General features: G+C 39.3%; 2 protein-coding genes across 3 annotated transcripts; one reads left to right on the top strand and one right to left on the bottom strand.

The window, feature by feature from the left end:
• Positions 1-242: 242 nt before the first annotated feature.
• Positions 243-18,032, top strand: slc26a5 (solute carrier family 26 member 5). 2 transcript variants are annotated; one of them, XM_058623578.1, is made up of 18 exons: positions 243-431; positions 2,213-2,501; positions 3,312-3,451; positions 3,680-3,790; positions 7,482-7,663; positions 7,780-7,944; positions 8,903-9,138; positions 9,439-9,586; positions 11,072-11,185; positions 11,297-11,374; positions 11,809-11,904; positions 12,658-12,764; positions 12,870-12,939; positions 13,026-13,118; positions 14,773-14,880; positions 15,851-16,042; positions 16,157-16,211; positions 16,775-18,032. In XM_058623578.1, exons 2-18 carry the CDS (start codon positions 2,344-2,346, stop codon positions 16,882-16,884), a joined length of 2,163 nt encoding a protein of 720 aa, XP_058479561.1. In that variant the 5' UTR covers positions 243-431; positions 2,213-2,343; the 3' UTR covers positions 16,885-18,032. The 2 variants fall into 2 exon arrangements, with proteins under 2 accessions (XP_058479561.1, XP_058479560.1); XM_058623577.1 differs by having other exon boundaries at positions 2,209-2,501.
• Positions 17,994-25,997, bottom strand: psmc2 (proteasome 26S subunit, ATPase 2). The gene is made up of 12 exons (XM_058623582.1): positions 25,824-25,997; positions 25,470-25,507; positions 25,165-25,246; positions 24,927-25,026; positions 23,466-23,597; positions 23,290-23,362; positions 21,945-22,040; positions 21,135-21,299; positions 20,957-21,044; positions 20,184-20,386; positions 19,932-20,028; positions 17,994-18,280 (listed from the first exon to the last, which is right to left on the bottom strand). The coding sequence occupies exons 1-12, from the start codon at positions 25,894-25,896 to the stop codon at positions 18,123-18,125; spliced, it is 1,305 nt and encodes a 434-aa protein (XP_058479565.1). The 5' UTR covers positions 25,897-25,997; the 3' UTR covers positions 17,994-18,122.
• Between the last annotated feature and the right edge of the window lie 39 nt (positions 25,998-26,036).

The raw sequence follows: 26,036 nt of genomic DNA, 5'->3' as shown, positions 1-26,036 counted from the left end.
ACATTAAGCTTAGCCTTTATCAATGTGATTCTAACACCTGTGTTTATCAACTGTTTTGTTCAAAATGGCGTACAACACATACAGACCCATATCAAGAATACATTTATGTTATGTGTTTGAATTGGTAACCAACTGAAAAACGTGGCAAAAGAGCGACGGAGAGAGCGAGAGAGAACGAGAGCGCATGCGCGAGCACCGACCCCCATATTTGCTAACCGGAGAGTGGCTAGTGGGAAGAGATCCACTCCAGATTCATTCATCCTGTCGTTATAGTCGATCTTTGGTGTGCCATAAATTGTCGCTCCTGTGTGTTTGCAGTCAGAACGAAAGGTCGTTGCCACGGTTAATGTTCAACACGAAGAAGTTGCCGCTATAAATTGGTGTTCTTCTGCCGGCGGCGGTATCCTCACAGGAGCTGGAGGAGGATGTTGGTAAGAGCTGCCACACTTTGTTAGCATCTCTGTGTTAGCTTTAGTGCTCGCAGTGGGGTGAGATAGGTAAATAAACACATGTCACAGTGACGGTAGAGTGGCTGGATAGTGGTGCCCAAAATGGAGACCCCAACATTAGGGTTATCTCTTTGAGAGAATACGCAAACATCGTCACCTGCATCTCGTGGAGGCTTTTCCGGTGGCAGCTACTGTCTTCTTTCTCACAGCTGTTGTCATTTGAATGAGACGGTACATTTCCAAGTTCTCTCACTACACTTCAGTCCACGCAGTCATTGTCTGAGTCAGCAGTCATCTTTTCCGTTTTGGAACATTTTTTTTGTTTTTGTTTTGTTTTTAAATTGTAAATGATAATATCAGCTGACAGTTTTTAGTGACAAGCGCTAGAAAGGCTGGCACTGTTACATGATCTGTTCATGGATTACATGAATATGGATATGGATATGGATAATTATGGCACATTTACAGAAATGTTTAGCAATGTACCAATAAATACAGAGTTGAAACTTTGTCAAATATATCTGTGAAGGTTTTCAGTCGTCCAGGCCATAGCTATGGAGAGAATTATGTTCCTTTATTATTCAATCAAATAGAATAGATTTGAAACCAAAAAAGGTATTTAAGAGCAAAAAAGAGTTAGTTTTAAATCTATTCTGTTTGATTGAATAATAAAGGAACAGAATTCTCGCCATACATAGCTGTCTTTGGTAGTAAGCTGGAGGTAACTGAAGTATAGATAGTTTGACGTTTCACCTCTCCAAGAGGCTTATTCACTTCAGAACTGAAATTCCCTGCAGCCTTATTTACTCCTGACCAGTACTGACCCAAGCTTGACTTTTATTGATACAAATGTAATACTTGTAGACTAGGCCTACACAGAACAGAATCGGAATTTCTAGCGGGGTTGTACACTGTACACCGTCTCTCTGTCTGCTGTTGACGTGAGATTCCATGCAGGCCAATGAGCGACTAACAGTAAGCAAGAGAGAGCAAATGTCAAAGAGCTCTGGCTCACCAAAGAAAATTACAAAGACTGGTTTTGCCCAAGATCACAAGAACAATCACTTGGTCGGATGCTTTTATTGATGCTGCAAATCAGTTAAAGTAGATGCCTCTTACAACTTGTCCATCTTAAGCTGTGTCAGCACATTTATTTCTTGAATTTGGGTGACCGTGGAAAGTACTTGAAAAGTCATGCCTTGTTGTCTTCATCTGTATTCTTCCTCCACTCCCCTATGAAAAACAATATAATGTATGTGACATACATTATATGTACATTGATAGCAGTATTCTGATGTCAACCAGATCAGGACAGTAGTCTGTATAAGGCATAGCATTGTATGATTACGCTTACCAGAAGAAACTCATACTCTTCCCCTTCCACAGTTATTAGTTTATGTTTAATTTAATTTAATTTAATTTAATTTAATTTAATTTAATTTAATTTACATCTATTTGCATTCTTTAATTTTTTTTTTAGCTTTTCTGTCAAATTTTTATAGTCCACACAGAGGAAGTGTTTGTCCAAAAAATAGGTCATGTATTATCCAACCTATAATATTGTGTAAATATTCTGAGGAATAAATGTTAACTGAAAGTGAGATAACACATTTACCTTAACTAATTGAAATCTGACACAATTCCCTCTTGAAACTGTTTGGTTATCATCACTTTCAATCTTACTATCACTGCAAAAAGGGCAAAGGGCACTGTTGTTGATAACCACTGTCTGGTTTATCTCTTCTTGCCTCATGTGTAGACAGATTAACGTTGGAGCAGTAGAAGAAATTGAACATACTCTTACTCTTTACTACATACTACATACTCTTTGGGACGATGATGGAGAGTCGGGGAGACAATTAACTCTGCAGAGACATACTGTCCCGTCTCTGGTATGGAGCAAGACGATGTGGCTGCCAGGGTGGATGCAGTCTCACAGCTGATGTACAGGATAGAGCGTCCTGTCTACAATGAAGCCGCACTGCAGTCGAAGCTTCTCAAACCCAAAGAAAACTCTGTCACCCTCAAAAAGAGGCTGGCACATCACCTCCGGTAAGTGTTTGGGTGGAGAAATGTACTTGTACTTGCTTTATTCAGTGGTTAGTATCTTGGTACATCAGGCTGAGAAACACTATGGGAAATGGGAGAATGATGCAACATGTAGAATCAACTAGGTTTCTTCAGTTTTCAGTTTTAATGCGACCTGATTAAATGGAGGTGTGTGTGTGTATGTATGTGTATGTGTATATATATGTGTGTGTATGTGTATATATATATATATATATATATATATATATATACATATATTGCTCAATAGGTTGCGATTGTCTTGACCAATTATAAATTATATGGTTTCATTTAAAAAAAAAAAACTGACCAAACTGCTGACCAATTCTGAATAATTCTAAAAAAAATGTCAATATAAATGTTTGAACATATTGTGCAGTCCTATTGTGTTTCATGTCAGACACTGGACTGGGTTCCAGTACATCAGGGCTCTCAAACCTGCGGCCCATGTGCCATTTGCGGCAACCAAACAATTTCATGTGGCCCGCCATTTAAAATCAAGTTATGGGCTATTGATGTATTTCCATAACAAAACACTTTTATTTTGAAACTCTGTGAAATATTATCACAAGTACTTTTTAATTTTAACATCATATCACCAACCTTTATGGAAATGTTGCTTTTTCCCTAAAAAACATTTATTAACCATTTTTCATTTGACCAGCCCCCTACTGATCAGACTAAATGCTCAGTGGCCCCCCCAAATCATTTGAGTTTGAGAGCCCTGCAGTAAATGCTCCGTCTTTGCTTGTATCACTGAGTGATGTAAAATGAATTTGCTGTCTCATGCTGTAGGTGTTCATCAGCGAGGGCCAAAGCAGCAGCTCTGAGCTTCCTACCTATTCTGACATGGCTGCCATCTTATCCAGTCAAGAAGTACTTGTTCTCAGATGTGGTGTCCGGTCTCAGCACGGGAGTGGTGCAGCTCCCTCAAGGTCAGTGTCCAGCAGTTTGCAGAAGCACCACTGCTGTTGTACACTTGCTATGTGGTTGGAATGACACTAAAGAGTGTGAAGGAGCAGCTGCCAAATCCTGATGGGCTGTTATTGACTTCATGCTGTCTTTGTTTTGGTAGATCTGCAGCTCTGAGTTTGTGATGCAATCACTCTGCTGGTGGAAATGGTACTTTTTAGTTACAGCTCTCTCTGTCTTCTGGCCCACAGGTCTAGCCTACGCTATGTTGGCTGCTGTGCCTCCAGTTTATGGTCTGTACTCTTCATTCTACCCCGTCCTGCTCTACACCTTCTTTGGCACGTCCAGACACGTATCAGTAGGTAAGAAATGAGCTTGAGCTGCAGTGACATCTGACAGACTCCATAAAACACGCAAAATGTACTTTTTTTTTTGCAAACATTCTTTTGTGAATTGTGGTTGTATAATATACTGCAGTCAGTGCTTACTGTGCTGTGTAGACCACATGGATTAAGAACTTGTATGAGACAGGTAGACGCACTCTCAGTGAAGACATGCCTGCCAGTAGGGACAGATTTTTAGCAAAAAGGTCATCTCACCAAGTTGGGCTTGGGCATCATTTATTTATTTATTAATTTTTTTCAGTAGTATCAATATTTGAGATTTTCTGTTACTCTTACCAATGTTTCCCAAACACTGGGTCGGAACCCACAGATGGGTTCGTGGGAGATTTGACCCCCAATTGCTTTGGGGTCTCCAAAGCAATTCGCCAATTTTTTTTCTCCCTATTAAAATGTATGTAAATTATTTGTTTACCAGTTTAAATTTTGGGAAACACTGCCATATACCAGAATTTAATGAGGGTATTTCTTACCATGGTGATATAACTTCAGATAATGATGTCAGTCATTCAGTCTGACCCATATCTAAATTCAATGGCCAGTGTTTCATGGCATTAGCAATGAGCAACAAGTTAACTGCTACATAATAAAACGATAATAATAATAAAACGAAGCCAAGTAGAAAACAAGTTGTTTTTTTTAGCTTTGTGATGTAAGAAAATAAATAAAATGCCTTGCCAAAATGAATAGAGCCTCTCACAACATGACACAGTCAGACACAGACAGGCAGAAAACACAGAAAAACACAACCCTCCGATACTTTTTGAGTCAAACTGCCAAATACTACATTTAGCGGTTTCTCTTCGTTAAGCAATATTTTTTAAAAACGGCTAGAAGCTTGTTGGAACAGCCTGATAATGAAACATATGAAAGAAATTTTAATCAAAGCGCTTGTGGGGTTACACCTTTGTTATTAAACAAGCAACCAAAACCCGTGAGCTGCTGTGATGTGTGGATTTGCTGAACCCTTAATTAATCAAAAAAAAAAGCTGATTTCTTTGCCCTGAGTATCCAAAGACGTGCTGAAAGAGGCTGCATTCCAAAATGTTTGACATTTTAATCTAGGTGCGACACAGATGAGCGCAGCAAAACAGGCATTGCAACAAATGGGTTTTGCAACAGCACCAGCATTTTTGTGAATCCCTTTCAGCAGTGCTTGATGGAGTAAAGTAAACCTAATCACAAGTTTAGTCTCTTCAAACTGGATCCCCACTGAAATAAGTTCCAATGCTCGTTGAAGGGAGATGGGTGGCATTTGATGCTTAACATGGAATTAGTCACAGAAGTTATAGAGTACCTTTGGTCTTCCAATGATGTGTAACTTTGGTTTGCATAAGGACAGAGGCAATAATCAGCGTATCCACCCCAGCATATCTCTCTTTTATCATTGCTGATCAGTGCTGAAGCTGATAACTAAAGGCCCTGTGTTTTCACAGTGAAAACAAAGCAACAAATAATAAAAAAAAAACATGCACACTCAAAACACAACTATACCAAAATGGGTTATGTTGTCCTGTCCATGTAAAGTGGAAATCATGGTGCTGCACAGCACCAAGTCTGGACGCGGTGATGTAGACTCAATGTTTGTTCTCCTGCAGTGAGGTTCAATAAGGGATGTCTGTCACATAGTAAGAGCATCATGCTGTATAAATTGTTGGTTGCGTCGAGGTGGTATAGTTGGATAAAAGAGGTAAAAGTGATATCTGTGTCAGTAAGAATTCAAGATTGTGACATCAGTTGCAAGGAGCAGCTTATAAAATGCATTCAAAGACCTTAAAAAAATGGAATCACTTCTGCGGTATCTGCAGTTTGTTGATCACTGACAAAACACATGTTTCACTTCTGTACCTTTTTATTAAAATTACAAATAGTCACATTCACTGATTGACGTTTTGTAATCAAACAATCAAATATTTTTTATGCTCATCCCTACTAGTTGGATCCTTTGGCTAAATTAATATAATTTATGTTATTAATTCATAAATTATTAAAAAAATATATACTGTATATTAGGGTTAGAAAAAAATAGAGTTATGACACAAAATACCATTTTTCCATTTCCAAAATGGAGAGTTTACCTTGAATCTGCACAGGGTTGTGCTCATTATGTCATGACATGATACAAACGTTTGTTTCAAGAAATTGTATGCTTTGTCAGCAGTTAAGGGCTGCTGACTAGAAACTGCTGTAAATGTATAACTGAAACTCATGCAGCAAGAGGTGACCGTATATATGTATAGTAGGATTTTTACAACCGTTTAATTTGATCCTAGTTCACCTGTTTTGCCTGTGCCTCTGACAACCCTGTGCATGTTTTATTAATTGTCTAACATTATTACACATAGTGTAGCTTCAGTACATGTGCATGGAAAAAAATCAGGGTGTCATGTAGAATAACAGCAATCCATACTACCCCCTTAGTTACACATTACATATTGAGCAAATACAGCATGTTATGGTATGTTTTTTTTACTGAACAAGTTAATAATACTATTGTTTTGGGGAAGTTTTGCCTGTAGGGTTTTGGAGAACCGTGAAATGAGTCTGTGATGAGTTAAATTGAAGGAATTTATTTGAAAATAGAACGGAGGAAACATTGAGAAAGGCATGTACATGACCTGACGCTACCTTCAATTCTGAAGGTCAGTCCTCAAGATGATACATCTAATGATCAGTTTAATGAGTTTTCATTAGTTATTTTCTAATCACTCCATCTCAGGTATGTACCACTCTCTGTCAAGTTCAGTGTAGACTGACGAGAGACAGGAACTAACGCAACACATCCTCTACCCTTCACAATAAACGCCCAAGATAACAAAAAACAAACAAGTATCAAAGTAAAAGCAGAAGAATGCAAACTAAAACAATACTCCCAATAACAAAACAAAAACAGTGGAACCAGTGAAGGATTCTGGTGAAAATAATACACTTAAAATATATAAAAGATACACTGGCATTAAAAATGAAAATTCCCTATATGTCACACATAAAAATACGAACAGTAGCTGTCAGTAATTATCAGTAACTCTTACTAGCATTCTTTTCCGACTATGACGAGACAAAATGGCAGCTGTGAAAATAAGTCTCGACCAGCCAGAAGGTTTGGTAGTTACAAAAACCACTGACATTGTATTTTGAGGAATAGGGCTGAACAATGTGCAAACTCAAACAGCACAATTACCAACAAGCCATTGCTTGCTATTTGCTGAGCAATTTGCAAAATCAAACATCATTAACAAATAACAAATAGAGCTATTTGTTGTTCTATGTTCTGTGCCAGCTGAAAACATTCAATACTTAAAACAATTCAATTCAAGTTCCCATCCTTGCATTAGTTTATAACGTTCCATCTTATTTTGAATCTTTAACGCAAAAACTACATGAAGCTTCAGTGGTATTTTAAATTGTGTTTCCATTCTGTTAAGTTTGTTAAGATCCAGTGTGTTAAAATGAGTGACATCTAATGGAGAGACATCTGTAACAGATGGAGGACTTCTCTACCCACTTTATCGTAATAGGGTGCTGTCACAAACGCACACATGCAGTGTAGATGAGCATTGCCTTAATTCTCTGCACTAACATGAAGTAATTAAATGAAAACCACAGACTGTCAAACTCAAACATCACACGCATCTGTGTTTGTGTTCCTCAGGAACATTTGCAGTTATAAGTCTGATGATCGGGGGCGTTGCGGTGAGGGAAGCACCGGACTCTATGTTTCTTGTCCTGCCTGCAAATGGATCCAATGCGTCTGCTGTCTTGGACATAGAGGCCCGTGACGCCAGGAGGGTTCAGGTGGCCGTGGCTCTTACAACCCTGGTGGGAATCATCCAGGTGAGTCTGGAAACAACCCACATGCTGTGCTGTAATCTTTCCACACTCAGTCAATGTTTACTCAAAGTAAAGGGATGTGGTGAAGTATCCACACCTTTCTTTTGCTTTCCTTACAGATCATCTTCGGTCTTCTCAGGTTTGGCTTTGTAGCGATCTACCTCACTGAGCCCCTGGTACGAGGCTTCACTACAGCAGCATCTCTGCATGTGTGCATCTCCCAGCTAAAGTACCTAATGGGGGTGAAGACGCCTCGTTTTAGTGGGCCTCTCTCTGCTGTTTATGTAAGTGTAATGACTTGTACAGGGTTTAAATGTGGGAAGATTGAAGGTTTTTTAAATATCAGAAAAATAAGGAACTTGACTCCTTTCTCATAGGCCTTAAAACACTTAAATCATAGTTCAGTTACACATAGTCAGCACTGACTGCACTGTGAGCACCTCCAGTGTATTGTCATAGCTGGGAACCTGCCTGAGAAACTCAAGCAAAAACGGATTAGCCAAAATGAAAGGCTCTCAAAAAATGTTCACCTCATTATGTATATGAAATCTTGAGAATAACGTCTATTTGCTGCCTTTTTCTCACCTGATCTGAGTGGTAACTACAATTAGTATTTCCAAAGTATTTCTTTGGAAACTGCTCACTCCCTGCACCAAAGTCCATAGAGAAAATCAGCAATTTTACATCACGGCAAAAATATGAGTTGCTGATCCACTGCTGTCTCTGTCACTGAGTTTTAGTTAGTAACTTTGGTGTTTGGAGTCACATTTACCAAATGATGCAGCAGTTGACCAGCAACTCTTGGATCCCCACGAGTTAAAGACGATGATTTTCTATATGGAAGTTGGTGTGGGAGCATGAGCAGTTTATGAACTTCTTTTTTTGTTGGAAAAGTCAAAAAGTGCGAGAAAGCAGCAACCGTATTATGATATTGTAGATGTAAACAGGCATAGGTTTTATTATGTTTAGCCTTTTCTTGTGTACCAGCTGCCAGCCATGTTTTCAGTAAGGGGGAGCATACTGTTTATGTCTCTGACTGGTTCCTGGCAATGGCAGCACTCATATAACCTCATATAACCACACCTCACAAAACCTGAAGTGTCACTTTTATAACAGTGACCATTGACATGTCAAAACAGGAAAAACAGGGTTATTGCTCCAGGCTAGACAAAGCAGGCTAAGTGGTGTGAATATTAGTGTATTTTCCCTTTATAATTTATCTTTATTTGTCTCATTGTCCAGATGGTCATAGCTGTTTTCAGTGACATCACCAGCACCAACGTCACCACTCTCATCCTGGGCCTTGCGTGTATTGTCTTCCTGTATGCAATCAAAGTCATCAATGAACGTTTCAAGAAAAAACTACCCATCCCAATTCCAGGAGAGATCATTGTCGTGATGGTGTCCACTGGTGTCTCGTATGGCATGTCTCTGTCAGAAGAGTACAAGGTGGATGTGGTTGGGAAGATACCAACAGGGTGCGTTTTCTGTTTCTGTAGTCAGGGGGGTGATAGGCAGGGTTATTGCACCAGGCTGGACAACGCAAGCTACGTTTTGTGAACATTGGTGTATGTTTGCCCTTTATCACTTCAATTTATCTTTATTTGTCTCCGCTTCTGTAGCCTGAAGGGTTTTCTGACTGTGATATCTGAAAGTGCAAAACGAAATAGACCTTTTGTTTTTATCTGCTTCTCCACGTCAAACTGTAAAAGGAGCCCTCAGAACACCTCAGAACACTGGGATGGATGAAGCTGAAATGTTTTCCCATGCGTTCTCAGGCTTCTTCCCCCTGCTGTCCCAGAGTTCTCTCTGTTACCTAACCTGATCACAGACGCCTTCGCTGTAGCGATCGTAGGATTCTCAATGGGCATCTCACTTGCAAAGATGTTTGCCCTGAAGCATGGCTACAGTGTGGACGGCAACCAGGTGAGTGCAGAATAATCTTTTTTTAATTCTTCCTTTAACGACGTTGTTCTCTTTGCCACTGGACAATTTGATGTAAGGCACAAAGAAAGTGTATTATTTCACATATAAAACCGTCTAACTTTCTCTTGCTAACAAGCATTAGTCTATTCAAAACTCACTTCACAGTCTGAATTAGCAACATGAATCTCAGCTAAACAGTTCATCTCACCTCCAAAACTCTTTGTGACAACAAAACATATTGAAATGTAGGTCAACACAGACAGGTCTCAAGTCTCACTTAGGCAGCAAACACTATCACTCTTTTTTCCCCAGATAAATCAGTAAAGTAAGATTTTTACACCATATTGAGTGTACTCAATTATTGTATATTGTAACAATATTGAATGTGTTATGTTTGCAGCAAACAAAAAAATAGACATAGAATAAAAATTAATAAAAATAACGAAACCAAAGACCTTATTGGTGTGTTTGGTTTGTTTTAGTTCACGTGTGCCTTTGACAAAGGAAAGTAAACGCCAGTCACATGGTTTTACAGTCAGAGTTTGGTCAGACAGAACAATTGGAATTAACATGCTGTATGATACAGTGTCTGAATAATCCCATGTCGAAGTAAGGCTGGGTTATATGGGGAAAAAATATTATCACGATGTACCTTTTTTTTATATTACATTACATTACATTACATGTCATTTAGCAGACACTTACAATAAGTGCATTTAAACATTTGGGTACAAACAAGAGCTAGGAGTAAGTAAGAGCTTCAAGTAAGCCAAACTATCAAGTGCTAGTCATAAGTGTGTTGTGTAAGCAAGTTTTTTTTTTTTTTTTTTTGTCTAAATAAATATTTCTGTAAGGCTGGCTTATATAGCTTCTAAATGATATCTCAATATTTTTAGGCTATATCCTGATAAACAAGATATATATGGAGATATAAAGCTGCACACGGGCTATTTCTCTGGACTCGTTTATGATCTGTATTACATGATCTTAAAATACACTTATCTTTCATTTCAGATAACACCTGGTTTATTTCTCTGGCTTTTTAATGTTAAATGAAGGATATTTATTTTGTGTTAGAAACAGTGAAAGTCACTATAAATATGGTTTATAGTCACTATAGTCAAATAATTAGGCTTAAAATAAATTTAAAAAAATTAAGTATTACATTTGTAATATTTACTGTGTTTCACAACAAGTGTAATAAATATGAGGATTTTCAATGCAACAGCCTTTAAAACCAGGATAAGTCGTCACAGACGCCTCATCACGCTATCCAAAATCTAAGACTATAAATTGTGTCGTGTCATGATATAGATAATATATTTTGTGTCTGTGCTTGATGATGTGTCTCACCCAGGTGATGCTTATTTGCTTCATCTGCAAACATTGGCCTCTGGTGGGCTTATTTGTAAAAACTGGAGCAGAAGCAGCTTCACATGGAATGTTTTCATTCCATTTAAATTCATGTTGAATCTGTTCCATCAGGAACTGATTGCCTACGGTCTGTGCAACTTCATCAGCTCTTTCTTCCAAACCTTTGCCATCACGTGCTCTATGTCGAGAAGCCTGGTGCAGGAGAGCACAGGAGGAAAAACCCAGGTTAATAAAAACGCACACTCACACCAAACTAACTGGTTTCCCTTAAGGTCGTAAAACCATGAATGGAATGTGAGCTGCTGTTGACACAGTTAACATTTTGTTTGTGTACAGATTGCGGGGCTGCTGGCGTCTTTTATCGTGCTGCTGGTTGTGGTGGCCATTGGATTTGTTTTCCAGCCACTGCCTCAGGTGGGTGAAGTAGTGACAGAGCTGCCGACATTTGTATTTTATTTACTGTGTACAACTAATAAAATCCCCATGTTTCACTTGATGATCTGACCTTGTGTTGCAGTACCTGGCAGACCTTTTTGTCCCATATTCTTTTCCTTGCTCTGTTTGTTCTGCGACCTGGCTGTTGCTCAGGGCAACCAGGGCAAATCTTGAGACAACAAGCTTTCAGTTTTTATTGTTCCACAACTTTGGAACAATACTTTTGTCAATAGGATAAGCTATGTCAATGTCTTTTTTTTTAAACCCTTTTAAAACACATTTACATTTTATTTATTTATTGCTTTACAACTGTCTCTTGCACTTACATGTAAATTTGAAATTGCTCTAGGTACTTTCTGTTTTTATGTGTGATAATAATATCATTTTACGTGTCTGTGTGTTGTGTTTCTCAGTCTGCACTGGCGTCCATCATCATGGTCAACTTGCTGGGGATGTTCAAACAGGTCCGGGACATTCCTCATCTGTGGAGGACCAGCAAGATCGAAATGGTCAGTGAGTTAACTCTCTCTCTGTGTGTGTGTGTGTGTGTGTGTGTGTGTGTAACTATACTTCAGCAGTTTCACTTTTGTACTTGATTATGTTTTTATCTACAGATTTTGTAGATAATTCATCTTTTCTTCTTTCCCTTAACAATTTTTCACTTATTTTTTTCACTTATCATTTTTAACACTCAAAGATTTCTGCCAGTGATGTCAGGCTTTTTTGTTAACTTCCTGCCATAGCACATGTCATAAACATGTTTGGTTAGGGGGCGGGGCATGTATTCACCGACAAACCTATAACCTTAAGTGTCGTACGATGCTGGAAAAGTTTATCCTACGCGTCTTATCTTATCTTTGTTCCCCTCTTTCATTCAGTCCAAATGATTGTAAAGTAAGTTTTGCTATTCGTAGCATTCGTAGCAGGTGGCTGAAAGATGAATACACACAGGAGACGGAAATAGAACGGTCATCTGGGTCTTGTTCCCACCAGTGCTGATAAGAGATGATGAAATCATTTCAAAATGGTGGATTAAACACATTCCCACTGGTCAAAACCCTTTTTAACCCTGGATTTAAACTTTAAATGTGTTACTATATCCTCAATCAGCGTGCAGAGACTGAGAAACCCTTGTCCCTCAGCAAATCAGGATATCGAGAATATATTTAAAACATGTGAGCCAAACTATTTCACTGACAGCAGCTTTTCTGCAGTAACTGAACTCAGTTGAATGTTTCTTTCTTCTCTTTTCTCTCGCTCAGAGCATCTGGATCGTAGCCTTTGTAGCATCTATGCTGTTGGGCCTGGATTATGGCCTCTTAGTGTCCCTCATGTTTGCCATCCTGACAGTCATCTACAGAACTCAGAGGTACTAACGATACAAATGTGTTTGTATTTGTTCCCACTATTTATTTATTTATGAATCATGTACACCTAATATCACATATCATGTAATGCCAGATTATCTTTTCAGCCCTAAAAGTGGCATTTTAGGCCAAGTTCCTGGTACTGAGCTGTACTGTGATGTAGATGAGTATGAGGAAGTGAGTCTTAACACTTGACACCAAATGTTCCCAGCAGCTCTGATGGTGGGAGTTATGAACGTCATTGACTTGTGTTTTGTTCCCAGGCAGCTGAATATGACGGGATTAAGATTTTCCACTCCAACTCTTCAATTTACTTTGCCAACTCTGACCTTTACGTGAATTCTCTCAAGAAGAAGGTAATCCTACCCACTCTCTGTGTGTCTGTGTGTGTGTGTGTGTGTGTGTGTGTGTGTGTGTCCCTCCCTCCCATGTACTGACAATTGTTGTCACGCAGCAGCCCATCATTACCACTTTCCAGATACACATAGTTATATGTTGCTGTTTGTGATTTCATTGGTTGTTTTGTCGCTGTGGGGAAAAAAAAAACTGAAAATCCATCCGCACTCTTTTTGAAGCTGCATCTTGTCAAAATAAAATCATAACCTATATGGCTGAACCCATGCATGGCTTTTTGAAAGGGCAGACACAGGAACTACTGTGTAGTTTGACAGAAGTCACTTCAGTGTTTATGGCCGATGGTGCTGCAACAAAAATGTTGCCATGCTCTCCTGCTGTCTGTGCCCGGCCCTTTCAGTTCTTTAGTCAGTTCTTAGTTAAATGAGTTGTTAGGAGGTGGAGGTGTTACAGGTTGATTTAGGACTGTGTTCTTGTTGAAAGTTAGTGTGACGTTGTGAACAAAATGTTCAGATCGTCTTTGCTGATCGTTCCAATCCTTTCACAGTCGTTGCTGCGCTGCACAGGTTGAAATATGCGGCTAAAGATTGTGTATATATCTGTAGTTCAGGACAGACGGAAGTCAAACTTTTATGTTGCCAAGCAAAAAAAAAACAAAGCAAAGTAATATTTACATTAAAATGTTCAACGTGCCGACAAGAAAATCATCTCTCAGAACTCAGACGTCAGAGCTGGGAGTGATGTCATGTTCACCATGTTCCAGTAAAAAAAACATGCATACAAACGTATCTTGAGGGAGCCATTGTTGGCCGTTGTTGGCAATAGCAGATGATAACAAAGATTGGAATGTTGTGCACACAAACAGTGAAGCAACATAACAATGGTGAAACATTTACTGTGAAACGAATATTGTAATTTCAGTCTTTTACCAAAAAGGCCTACACACAGTATGCCGTGGTCATTCTAATAGTTGAATCTGGACACTTCACACCACCGCTGTCTTCTGAGACAGCCAGAGCTATAGAGGTCCTGTAGGGAGGGGAGAGGGCAGCCCATCATCTTTCTGCAGCGGTGCAGCTAGAGTTCCTGGCTACCAGGCTGAACACAGAGGAGTGTTTTACGGCTATTTGAAGCAGATCTTCTACAATTATCACATTCATATTGTGAATCACAGTTCCTTTGGTTTTGTGTTTCGTTGGGTGAAGATTGGGTGTTGTTTTCGGTTGGCTAAAGATCTGTTTATTCAGACAAAACGAACAAACGGCAGCAGCACGAAACGTGTTGACAGTCGTCAAACAAAATAGCACGTGGAGAGTTTTACTCACCAAAAAGATTTTCTCTTCTCTCTGTGATGTCTTATTCTGTGATTTAGGCAAAGTATAGTATCAGCTCATCCTTAGGGAATACCATTTAGATACTGCAGTATTCTGCAATATTCTTAGACCAGAAAACCTTTTGACCATGACTCATTTAGAGACAATTACAATTTTTGATATGATAAATGATGGCTTCCTTTCAAAGAGACTCTGCTACAGAGTAGGACAAGTTAAAGAGAGCACATTAGAATCATTGAGACATTTAGATTTATCAAAAAAAAGATGACAAGAAGATGCATTTTCTAACATTATCTTGATATTACTTCCCTTAAACTTCCAGACAGGAGTAAACCCTGAACTCTTACAGGCTGCTCACAAAGCCAGAAAAAAACAGGAGGAGGGGAAGAAAAATGGCAAGAACAACTCACCACGAATGATTTGTGTCAAGGTGAGTCAGTTGGTTCACTGTCCACTTTACTACAAATGCAAATTTGACAGTTGTATTTGTACATGTATGTGTATCTTAGGCCACACAGAATCTGGTTTACGTGAATACGCATTTTTTGTTTTTTGACGGAGACGGCATTTTAGGGGATCTGAAACAGTATTTTTTGAAAACGCCTCCCAGAGTGGCAGTGGCAGTCTGTTGACGTCACATGTTATTTTTGGCTCTGCTTGCTTGGAACCTTGTCAGAGCAAGTACCAAAAATAGTATACTATCCTTTATTGTGTCGCGCTAGAACCGTATAATGGAAAAGACTCTTTAAAGGGGGTAGTTTAACTTTTTTTTTAAAGTGTGGTTGTATTTGGAAGTGACACTTTCGTTCGTCCACATTAAAAACATGGCTGCCGGTGGTAACGCAAGGAAAAACTGATTTGAACCATCTTAGCAAAAGGCTCTAAGCAGGTTAACAGCGATGCTTTAACCTGCTCTGAGACGGCATTTTCTGACTGGAAACTGAACTTTGTGAACTACTCACTCAATTGCACCTAAGTGACTCAAACTTGTCAAAGGAGGCAGCAGTAGACCAGCAGCTCCTGTGTTCCCTTGACCTTAAAACACGTGAGATAAACATGTGCCACATAGATATCATCGACTTTTGTTCAGTGGCTGAAACCGTTTTTTAAGTCTACGCTGAAGCACCTGGATGGTTTTAGGCAACTGTCCCTCACTTTTGTCCTTTCAAATGATGTCTAGAATGTGTCCTTTTAATATTTCATTGCTGTAAGTAAATAAATAAATAAATAAATGAATATATAAATGTTCGTCATTCAATAATCATATACACATATGTGGCTTAATTTTCGCAGGTTTTTTCAAGAATATGTTTTTGTAATATCCCATCTTAACCCTTTTTTTGTGGTTAAGATGTGTTTATAAATCCCTTAACAAAAGTCCTTATCTTTGATTGATGTAGTTGGGGAAGCAGGGGACGACTCAGGAGGTCATGTCCTCTAATCACGAGGTGAAGGAGTGCACAGATGAACACAACCAATCAGAATCGGAGGACGTGGTCTTCCTGAAATCTCCTGCCACTGTCCACACCATCATCCTCGACTGGACGCACGTCAACTTCATCGACTCTGTGGGCGCCAAAGCCATCAAACAGGTTCTTCTTTGTTTACATCAGTTACACTGTCAGTTTAGGAAACACTGTGCAGAAATATAATGATCTTGTCCTCAGACTTTGAATCAGTGTGTGTGTGTGTTTGTGTTTGTGCAGGTCATTAAGGAATACTCGGCTGTGAACGTGCAGGTGGTGATCGCCGCCTGCAGCAGTGAGTATCATCAGGATTTGTGTCTGCATTTCTTTTAAAACATCATTTGCTGTTAAAACAAGCTCCGTTTATCTTTTTATAAGTGACCCATTTAATCAGTACAGTAGGTTTTATTTGAGAGAATCAGTTTATCAATGGGATTTTATGACCTTAATTACTGCCATTCATGATAGTATTGCGATAATTGTAAAAATATTCTTCAATGAAATATTTTTTTGCCCTGATTCTTAAGCATAAATGGACGTAATCTACTTCAGTTTGATTCTTCTGTTCACATTTAAAGCTTATTTAATACAGCAGACATGGATGGAATAATGTTACAAAAAACATTACACATTGTGTAACTTAAACATGTTACAAAATGTTGTTTTTGTCTGTGAAAATGTGAAGACTTGAATTCAGAGGGGGAAGAAAAATCTAATAAGTCGTTCAATTAAATAGAAAGTAGTTTTTGTCTAAAGGCAGCTTCTTCAACTAAATCCTAAAATATGAACATATAGTTCACCTGCGGTCTGACTGGTTCTCTGACTTTTTCTTTTTTAATCTCTGCTTTAATCTACAAGGAAGCCTATTGGCTGAGCTGGAGAGGTTAGAGTTCTTCACCGGAGTCATGAGCACATGCATGGTGTTCCCCACAGTCCATGACGCCGCGCTGCACTGTTCTGCCAGCTGATGACCAACCTGAGAGCAGAGCGACTCTGACACAGCCTGACTGCCAAGAGAGAGACAAAGCCGTTTTCCATGGTGCTTTATGGTAAAAAAAACAACTAAATAAACTAAATAAAAAATAGGGATAGCACAATATCACTTTTTCATGTCCTGTCCAATACTGATATCACAAACTGGAGAATCTAATGATACCGATATGAGTCGGAAAAGCTGTGTTAACGGCACAGCTATTCCAAAGACATCATTCTCCAACAGTGTAACAAATATTCTTCTCCCATAAAGAAGAAATAAACAGTCCACAACAGGAATCAGCTGAAATGCTATTGCTGATATTTATTTACATTTTTCTAGTCTGTGCAAAGTATATTGGATTTTTAGATTATGTTGTTTTTTTTTTACATTTTCCGATATCCAGTTCAGTGACTCGACGAGCATCGATATCGTTTCAGCTCATCTCATGTGAAGTAGATAGAGAGCCAATCAGGAGTGTAGGATTAAGCCTTTCTTTTCTGTCCATCTACACTTGTGAGTTATCATTTAAGCTGTTATTACAGTATTTGTAGTTGTGTGTAAGTTCACTCCTCTGCGGGAAGAACTGTGATTTAAAGTGAGCTGCTGCTGTTGATGTTCAAGTGACAGTGAAAGATTTGTGTTACATGTGATTTAATAGTGTCCTGATGCTGGATGAGTGAGTGTGAGTTGACAGTTTGTGCGCCGCAGCCATTCAGGACTTTCAGGAACATCACAGGTGATACTGATCACATTATAGTCAGTCAGAACAGCGTGACAGTAAGTCTACAATGCACTCTCAAGCTAAATGGAACTCCCTTCATTTTAAGACGTACCTGCCTGTGATTTTCCTACTTTGACCTTAAAATGGCTTCCGCACAAAGAGCACTTTGTATTTTAAACTAGTGATAATGACCAACGCTATCAAGTTTGTTACGGTACAATTGCACTTGTGTTCTGAGTCTAATGTTACAGAAGTCTGTGTTTAGTTTAAAAACAATTACCGTGTTTTTGACAAAGCTTCAGTCGTGCTTTTACAGTAGAAACACAGGATGCCTTCAAAGTTAACACATGACTGTCCGACATTGAACAAAGCACTGAGAGTTTACATTTGAAATAAACTTTAATTGTAAGCGAACAAAAGATGTTGACATTTGTTTTTCTTTGATGGTAAAAAGTATGAGTGGACACGCACTCTCATATACACACACACAAACACACGTGCCTTCACGCTCAGTTGTAGGTCATGTATCTGGGGGTGGCGCTGAACTTGGCGTAGGACTTGATGACCTTGTTGACAGCTTCCAGGAAGTCTTTCTCTGTTGCGATCTTCCTGCGCGCTCTGATGGCGAACATGCCTGCCTCTGTGCACACACTGCGGATCTCAGCACCTGACGGGAGACAAGTCGAGACAAGTCTATCAGGACCAACGCACATTTCGGTCACTCACGCGCGACAGCCTTCATTTTGGGAGATAGTGAATTTTCGTCTCTTTTACAATCAAACACGTTAAGTGCACTGTTTCAAAGATACTGGTGTGTAGTTAAATAAACTAGATTTTAAACTTTGAACGGGTCACTACCTCCTTTTATCTATATGTTTCATGTCTAAAAAAGAATTTACATGAAATTTATATAGTTTAGCATATTTAATGACTTCAAATATAATGAAATGTTATAAATAAATTCTGTATTTAGAAATGATATAGTCATTAAACACTAACAAGGTCTATCTGTCCAACTTTAGGTCAATCAGTTTGATAGAAAGGAGATTTTCATATTTTGTAATATGTACTCTGGATGTGGGTGTGGGGAGGGGGTTATATTTTACTTAAAAGGATTATACAGATTAACAGACACGCTTAAAATAATTAACACAAACTTGAGATTGCTGGGGTCAAATTGACTGAAAGGATTTAAGGTGTTCGTAAATTCGAGAATAACAGGAGTGTTAAGTAGTTCAATGTAAGCAGGGCACTGTTTGTGCAATGTGAGAATGACACTACAGTGTCCTCTTGTGGTTATACATTAGAACTACATGGACCAAAGATATTTAAGGGTACATTCACACCAGCCCTTCTTAATTGAACCCTAGTGCATTCAGTTTGTTTGGGGAGGTGAGAATGTGCAACCGAATTCTGATGCGCATCAAAGCAGCAAACTCTGGTCCGCCTAAAAATGTAGGTCTCGGTTTGCTTCAAGTGAACCAAGTGCAGGAAGCAGACTGCAGCGCAGGGCATTATGGGTAAACACAACCAAAACATATGTGCACGTAGAAATAGCTGGTTAGCAATGTTCCTGCAATGACTTATTTAAAGTGAGGCTACATCTATACTAATATTTTTATTTAAACAGTGTTTTCCTCCGGGTCAGCTTTGTATCAGGATTAATCTGCATCCCTAAAACACACAGCAACAACATATCACATGACCGTTCAGATACACTGGTCATGTGCATGCAAGTGTAAACAGGGAGTTGATTCTCTCCTCAACAGTTGTTTGCTTCATAAAGAACAACAAACAGGGATGAGACCAACGACAGTTTACAGCTGAATAATTGAGTCCAGGGCTGCAACAATTATTCGATGAATACATTATTAAATTATCAATTAATTATCTATTAAAACTATTTTGGTAATCGGTTTGAGTGTTTTTCAATAATTAAAACAAACTTTCTGATTTTTCAGCTCCTTGAATGTTTTCTGGTTTCTTTGCTTCATATAACAAAGAAATTATTGAAACTGACTCATTTTGGTTTGTGGACAATTCAAGACATTTACTGAATCTGGACATTATCTTAAAAAAACGATAAAAAAAAAAAAAGAATAATTCCATTCCAGTTAAATCCATTATGAAAATAATCGTTTGATGCAGCCCTAATTGAGTTGTGGCTTATGAGAACCAATCACAAAGTAAATGTGAGTAACTGTCAAGATTCCTGGAGTTTTCAAACTAAAATTCTAATTTTCTGGTCTCTAAAATGACGGAGTGATGGGAACTGTCGACGTGCCCTGAACAGAAAATGGAGTAGTGTGGAGTCTTACCAGTGCTGTTGGGACAAAGGCGAGCCAGCAGCTCAAAGCGAATTTCTCTCTCCACGCTCATGGAGCGAGCATGGATCTTGAAGATGTGCGTGCGACCCTTAAAACACAAAGAAGTGCACAGGTCAAGAGGCTAATTGATGGAAAATGGCTGAAGGAAGGGTTAAAAAAAAAACAAAAAAAAAAACTGCAGACCACACGAAAACCCATGTATACTACAATGTTGCGGTTGATTTGTGACACTCGGACACTCACCTCCAGGTCAGGCAGGCTGAACTCGATCTTCCTGTCCAGACGACCTGGTCTCATCAGGGCTGGGTCCAGTGTGTCTGGTCTGTTGGTGGCCATCAGGACTTTGATGTTGCCACGAGGGTCAAAACCATCCAGTTGGTTGATGAGCTCCAGCATCGTCCTCTGGACCTCATTGTCTCCTCCTGCGCCGTCATCAAAACGAGCACCTGGCAGGATCGAGCACAAAAGACTGTTTACAGTATAGTTCAGGTTTTTATTTATTTTATTTTTAGACATTTTACAGCCACTTACAGCTTAAGTCTACTTTATCTAAAGGATGTCTGCAACTTTATCCTGCTGTTAGACAGCTTTTTCTGACAGGAAACTGAAGTTTGTAAACAACTCACCCTCCTGCACTAAAGCCCATAGAAAAAAAATCAGTGATTTACATCACAGCACACAGGAGCTGTTGATCCACTGCTGCCTCCATCAGTGATTTCAAATGTGTTATTTTTTGACTTGCTCAGATTTACCCCAATGACACAAAATGACCACACAAGGCAGCAGTAGACCAGCAGCTCCTTTGTCCCATAGGCTAAAAATGCTCATTTATTCTGTGGACTTTGATATGGGAGAGTGGGCAAAATTCAAGATGGGACTAACATGCCACTGTTCAATGGGATTACAATCAACCAATAATCCTAACCAATTCTTAATGTTGTCCTTATGTAAGCTCAATGACCATGCAATACACCATTACAAAAAAAAGGAACTTTAAATTTGAACACATCTCTTACCTCCAATGGCATCAATTTCATCAAAGAAGATCAGACAGGCCTTCTTAGTGCGGGCCATCTCAAACAGCTCACGCACCATCCTGGCTCCCTACAAACAAATATCAGACAACAGAATCAGTGAATCTTAATTTTTAGTCCACACTTATCGTCTAAACCGCTGTTTCTCGTGAAGACTCACCTCCCCCACATACTTCTGCACCAGCTCTGAGCCAATGACTCTGATGAAGCAGGCGTCAGTCCTGTTGGCCACAGCACGGGCACACAGCGTCTTTCCTGTGCCAGGGGGTCCAAAGAGTAGCACACCTTTAGGAGGCTCGATACCCAGATTGACAAACCTCTCGGGCTGTTGAGAAACATGAGTGTTATTGATCAGTCAGGATTATGCAAGATACTTCATGAAAAAATATTATAATTGTGATTCATAATATTACTGCGATAATTGTAAAAATGCGCCGACACAGCTTTAGCTTCGCCCATGACGACCACTTTCATTGATTTGCAGCATGCTCTGCATCTGGCCAAGTGATTGTTCTTGGGATCTTTGGCAAGCCAGTCTTTGTAATTTCCTCTGGTGAGCCAGAGATCTTGGAATTTGCATTTCCCAGGCATCACGTAATTTGCCCTCTCTTGCTTAACCTTACTCTCTCATTGTTCTGTATGGAATTTTTAACAACTTTCAAGGGCCTTTTTTTTTTTTTTTCAAATGTACTAACTTCCAACGTGGGAACCCTGAAAAATGCCCCTCAGGTCAGATTTTCCAATTTAGATATTTAGAGCAACCTCACAAACCCCGATAGGCTTGCAAGACGGCTGCCACTTCTGCCAATAGTAAAGACACTACACTTCTATCTTATGTGCTGACAATATGTGATTCATATGCCGCTTGTGGGCGCAAAATAATGTGGCTAGAAGAACAGTAGTCGTGGACAAACTGCAGGTGAAGAGTGGATTTCTATAAATCTGTGAATAAGACTGTGTGAACACTCACGTGCAGCAGTGGAGTCTCGACCACTTCCCTCAGCTTCTCGATCTGCTCCTTACATCCACCAACATCACTGTATGTCACATCAGGTTTCTCCTCCACCTACAGTGCAACATGTGGACATAGACTCATTAATGCTACATCCACAGTACTGTATTTGTGTTAAAAATGCTTTATTTCTACTCTGGATATGCCAGCTGTTCACACTACATTTTTAATCGGTTCGCAGGAGCAATCACCACACATATCCACACATTAATGATAATATTCCACAACACACGTCATAAAAACCACTTAATTCCAGATTAAAAAAGGTTTTTGACCAGTTGGAATGCATTTAATCAGCATTCATTCACAGGTCAAATGACTGCACTATAGTGAGTTTCATCTTCCGTCTTTTAGCATTGCTGTAAGCCATGAATGTTTTAGTGAACCTCATTTTTTACGACTTAGGACAGCACTATTTTTTACATTAAATTGTATTAGTGCTTTAAATTTTCTCACTCACTGTTGAGTTTAAATAAAAGAGTAAAAGATAAAAAAAAAAAAAAGTTTACAACTGTAACACTGCCACAGTGCTATGTTGCCATTTTCTTCTTCCTTATTGTGTTTATGGTACATTTGTGGGCCCCTTTACACCTGGCATTAAAATGGGCTTTCTGTGATCAGATGGCAATCGAATAGCACCTGACCACAGGTGTAAATAAACCCAAGGATGGATCGTTATCCAATCTGCAAAAACCACTCCAGCTGCTGGTTGGAGATGCATTATGACCAGATTGAAGTGTAAATGCGATGCATCTCCAATGTGTCTCCACTCCATCCACAACTGAGCGGAGTGGAGGTACTTGGTGGCTCTAAGCCCAACCAATGTGGCAGTGGCAACAAAACTGCGCAGTCTCCTCTGCTTTTCGTCAGTTTTCCGCTTGTCAAAGACAATTGTTTCTTGTGCTTCGAAATCATTGTTCTTTTTTGTTATTTTTCTGAACAAATCAAATAACTACAGAGGGGAAAATCTACTTCCCATTTACGCTAGCACATGCATGCGCAATGTACCTAACTGCTCATGTGATATATGTTCTTAGGTGTGTTAATATGGAAAATATTTCAGCTGAAATGCTCATCTGGATGCAGCCTGTTTTTCAAACAAAAACCTGGTAGTGTGGATGTAGCCTATGATCATAAAAAAGTGTTATTTGTAGCAAATCTCTATTTTATTCTAAGAAACTAATGACATTAACCTTTGCTGAATAGTGTTTACAACATTTAATTCATCAACAATTCTTTTAAATATAATGCGAAGCCAATAGGTGTTTTTTTTTTTAATACCAGACCTGTCCTGGACTCATACCTGCATCATAGTGACAGTGGGATCAATCTTGGGTGGCAGAGGGATATGGATCTGATACTTGTTTCTGTCAACCCTGCAAGAAGAAATAAACATTGCTTTTAGCAGGTTGTTTCACCAGACAGTTCGTAGATTATAGCAGTAATATTTTATACTTTTAAATAAAACGTATGGCTCACCCGACTCTCATGCCCTCCTCAATGTCAGTTGGAGCTACCTGGTCGCTCAGGTCCACCACAAACTTGGCAAACTGTTTGACATTGATTATGTATTTTGGGTCCTCCGAGTCTGCGTTGATGATCTTGGTGCATCTGTGGTGTCAAAAAAAGTTATGATAGTCAATGTTAATTCATATTAACTCATCAAATTACAACTAGCAACAAAGCAAGACTGCCTAAGTTAGATAAAGCAGCAAAAATTTGATATCATAGACTTAAGCAGTCATGGATTAAGTAGGTGTAGCCTTAAATTACACACAAGTGGTTCAAATCTATTCCATTGTGTCCCTGCTGGCAGCCATGTTTTCAACAAGAGCGAGCATCTGTGTTTCAGGCTTGCTCTCGACAACATGCAAGTAAGTGTTGACCTCATACAACCAAACCAAAGAACCAACCATTTAAAGCCAGGACATTTAATTGATACGACGGACTAAGACTATACAGTTTGGAGCTTTGTAATCTTATAACACAACCTTGAGTATCTACGCAAATATTAGTCCACTACAGTCTTACCATAGTTTCACTCGCCCTTATGTTCTAATCACCAAATGATGGTGGCACAGGTCTGTCTTTACAGCCTGAAGCACAAGATATTTAGGATACTTTATGGTGGACAACACCAGATCGAAAACACTGACCTTCACTTTCTTTTTGACCAGTGTGCATCCCATTAAATATGATAAGCAAAAAACTGTCCAAACATATTACCAAATTATCTTGAACTGTGTATGGACCCCATTCAGACATCTTGAGTAATCTGATCACAAATGTTCATCTCTAAGATCAGGATCTGAATAAATCCTCAGATTTGATCACAAAAACTACATTGGAGGTGGTTTAAGGAGCATGCAACCACTTTTTTCCACATGTATGAATGCAATCCATGCTCATTAGCTGACGTCCTCTGACCAGCTGTAATTTCATAGTGTTTTATGTTTTTACACCTCTCAAGCCTCATATGTTGATTATTTGGTAGCCACTGTCACATTATTAACACTGATGAAGATATGAAGATCTACTCTACTGGTCATTTGTGCTGATACAGACATGAATACACACACAAACACATTTGCAACAAATGTGTGCAGACAAGCATGTTAACAACATTTTGTTCTGGAAAATAAAAAATAATGGGCGGCCCATGGCCAAGAGGAACGGAAATGGGCTTGTAACCAGAGGGTCACCAGTTCAAATACCGGGACAGGTGAAGGAATGGGGCGTTGCACAGTTTACTGCTGTTCACTGCTTCTGCGCCCAGCTTATGTGTGTTCACTACTGGTGTGTAATAAGGATGGGTTAAAAGCAGAGGTCAAATATAACAAAAAATAACTAATTCTGAATTTAATCCCAAGTGGTCAAAGAACATATATCATGTTTTGTTAACACCAGATCTAAACAGGGCCATTGCCTGGTTTATTTTACCTTGCCACCTGCAGCGGCTGTTCACTCTGCAGAGTCTGTTTGTCAGCAGCCAAGTCCCAGAGTGCTGGTGGGGCCAGACCTGTGTCTGACTCTTTAATTCCTGCAAAATCCAGAAAAAAACAACACCAGTCAGTGGTTGTGTGATACAATCTGAGAAAAAGACATATTAACCAAAGTAACGCCACCAAATAAACAGCTCTGTTGTCATTACAAATGCATTACTGGTTCTATGATCCACCTGTGAGCTCATTGATCTTTTTAAGCAGCTGCTGTATGTCATCCTCCACTTGTTTGATCTGCCTGGAGTAGGTGTTTTGACCCTGGCGAGAGACAACAAGCAACATTTCAAGGACATTGACTGTATAATAACTGTGCTCACTTTCACTGTTAATAAAAGTAAACAACACTTGGTGCACACACACAAAGAGTTTGAGGAGGTAAAGGAAAGGAGAAAGGGGAGGCAGTAATGCCACATTACGGATGCCAATTGTCGTGCAACAACTAATACACATAAAGAATGACAACTGCAACGGCCACACTTACATAGGTCTTGAGCAGCGCGATGTCTCCTTCATCCAAAGCTGTGATGAATGTGAAAACAACATCAGTGACTATGCAGTCTGACAGTGTCTGTAGGCCGCTAACATTGTTGTCGAACTAGGTGCTACGGTTTATTTATGCGTCTGCAAAAATTATACAAAACTGTTTGGTTAAATTCCACCACGTACACCATGATCATATGTTTACTAAATGAAAAACAGCATTCTTAACCAGTGGTGCAGAGCAAGGGGTCATATAAAAAAGTGAGTTAGCGTTAGCAGAGTAGCTAATGTCTATATGTCTCCGCAGCAATGAACTTACTATGTTTTAACGGTGTTATTTATTTTAAAGACATACCTCGGATAGGACCGTCTTCCTTCTCTTCCTCTTTCTTTACCTTCCTTTGGTCGTCTCCCAAATAATCCGGCATATTGAGTCTGATTAAACTGTGTCCAGCAAATAAGAATGAGCCGCTTCGGTAGCTAAACAGTACAATTACACAGCAGCTTTGGACTTCCGCCGCTGTGCGCTACTCACCGGAAGTAGAGGTCGGGATTTTATCGAAGACGT

Source organism: Solea solea, chromosome 3 (assembly GCF_958295425.1).
Source record: "Solea solea chromosome 3, fSolSol10.1, whole genome shotgun sequence".
NCBI classification, from domain to species: Eukaryota; Metazoa; Chordata; class Actinopteri; order Pleuronectiformes; family Soleidae; genus Solea; species Solea solea.
This window is presented reverse-complemented; position numbering and strand designations above follow the sequence as displayed.

Coding starts and splice junctions, on each gene's coding strand:
- slc26a5 (XM_058623578.1), top strand. CDS start 2,344: ATGGAGCAAGACGATGTGGCTGCCAGGGTGGATGCAGTCTCACAGCTG. Junction 9,587..11,071: donor ACAGTGTGGACGGCAACCAG/GTGAGTGCAGAA, acceptor CTGTTCCATCAG/GAACTGATTGCCTACGGTCT. Junction 14,881..15,850: donor CACGAATGATTTGTGTCAAG/GTGAGTCAGTTG, acceptor TGATTGATGTAG/TTGGGGAAGCAGGGGACGAC.
- psmc2 (XM_058623582.1), bottom strand. CDS start 25,896: ATGCCGGATTATTTGGGAGACGACCAAAGGAAGGTAAAGAAAGAGGAA. Junction 23,363..23,465: donor GAGGAGGGCATGAGAGTCGG/GTGAGCCATACG, acceptor TTCTTCTTGCAG/GGTTGACAGAAACAAGTATC. Junction 21,045..21,134: donor TGCAGAAGTATGTGGGGGAG/GTGAGTCTTCAC, acceptor ATTTGTTTGTAG/GGAGCCAGGATGGTGCGTGA.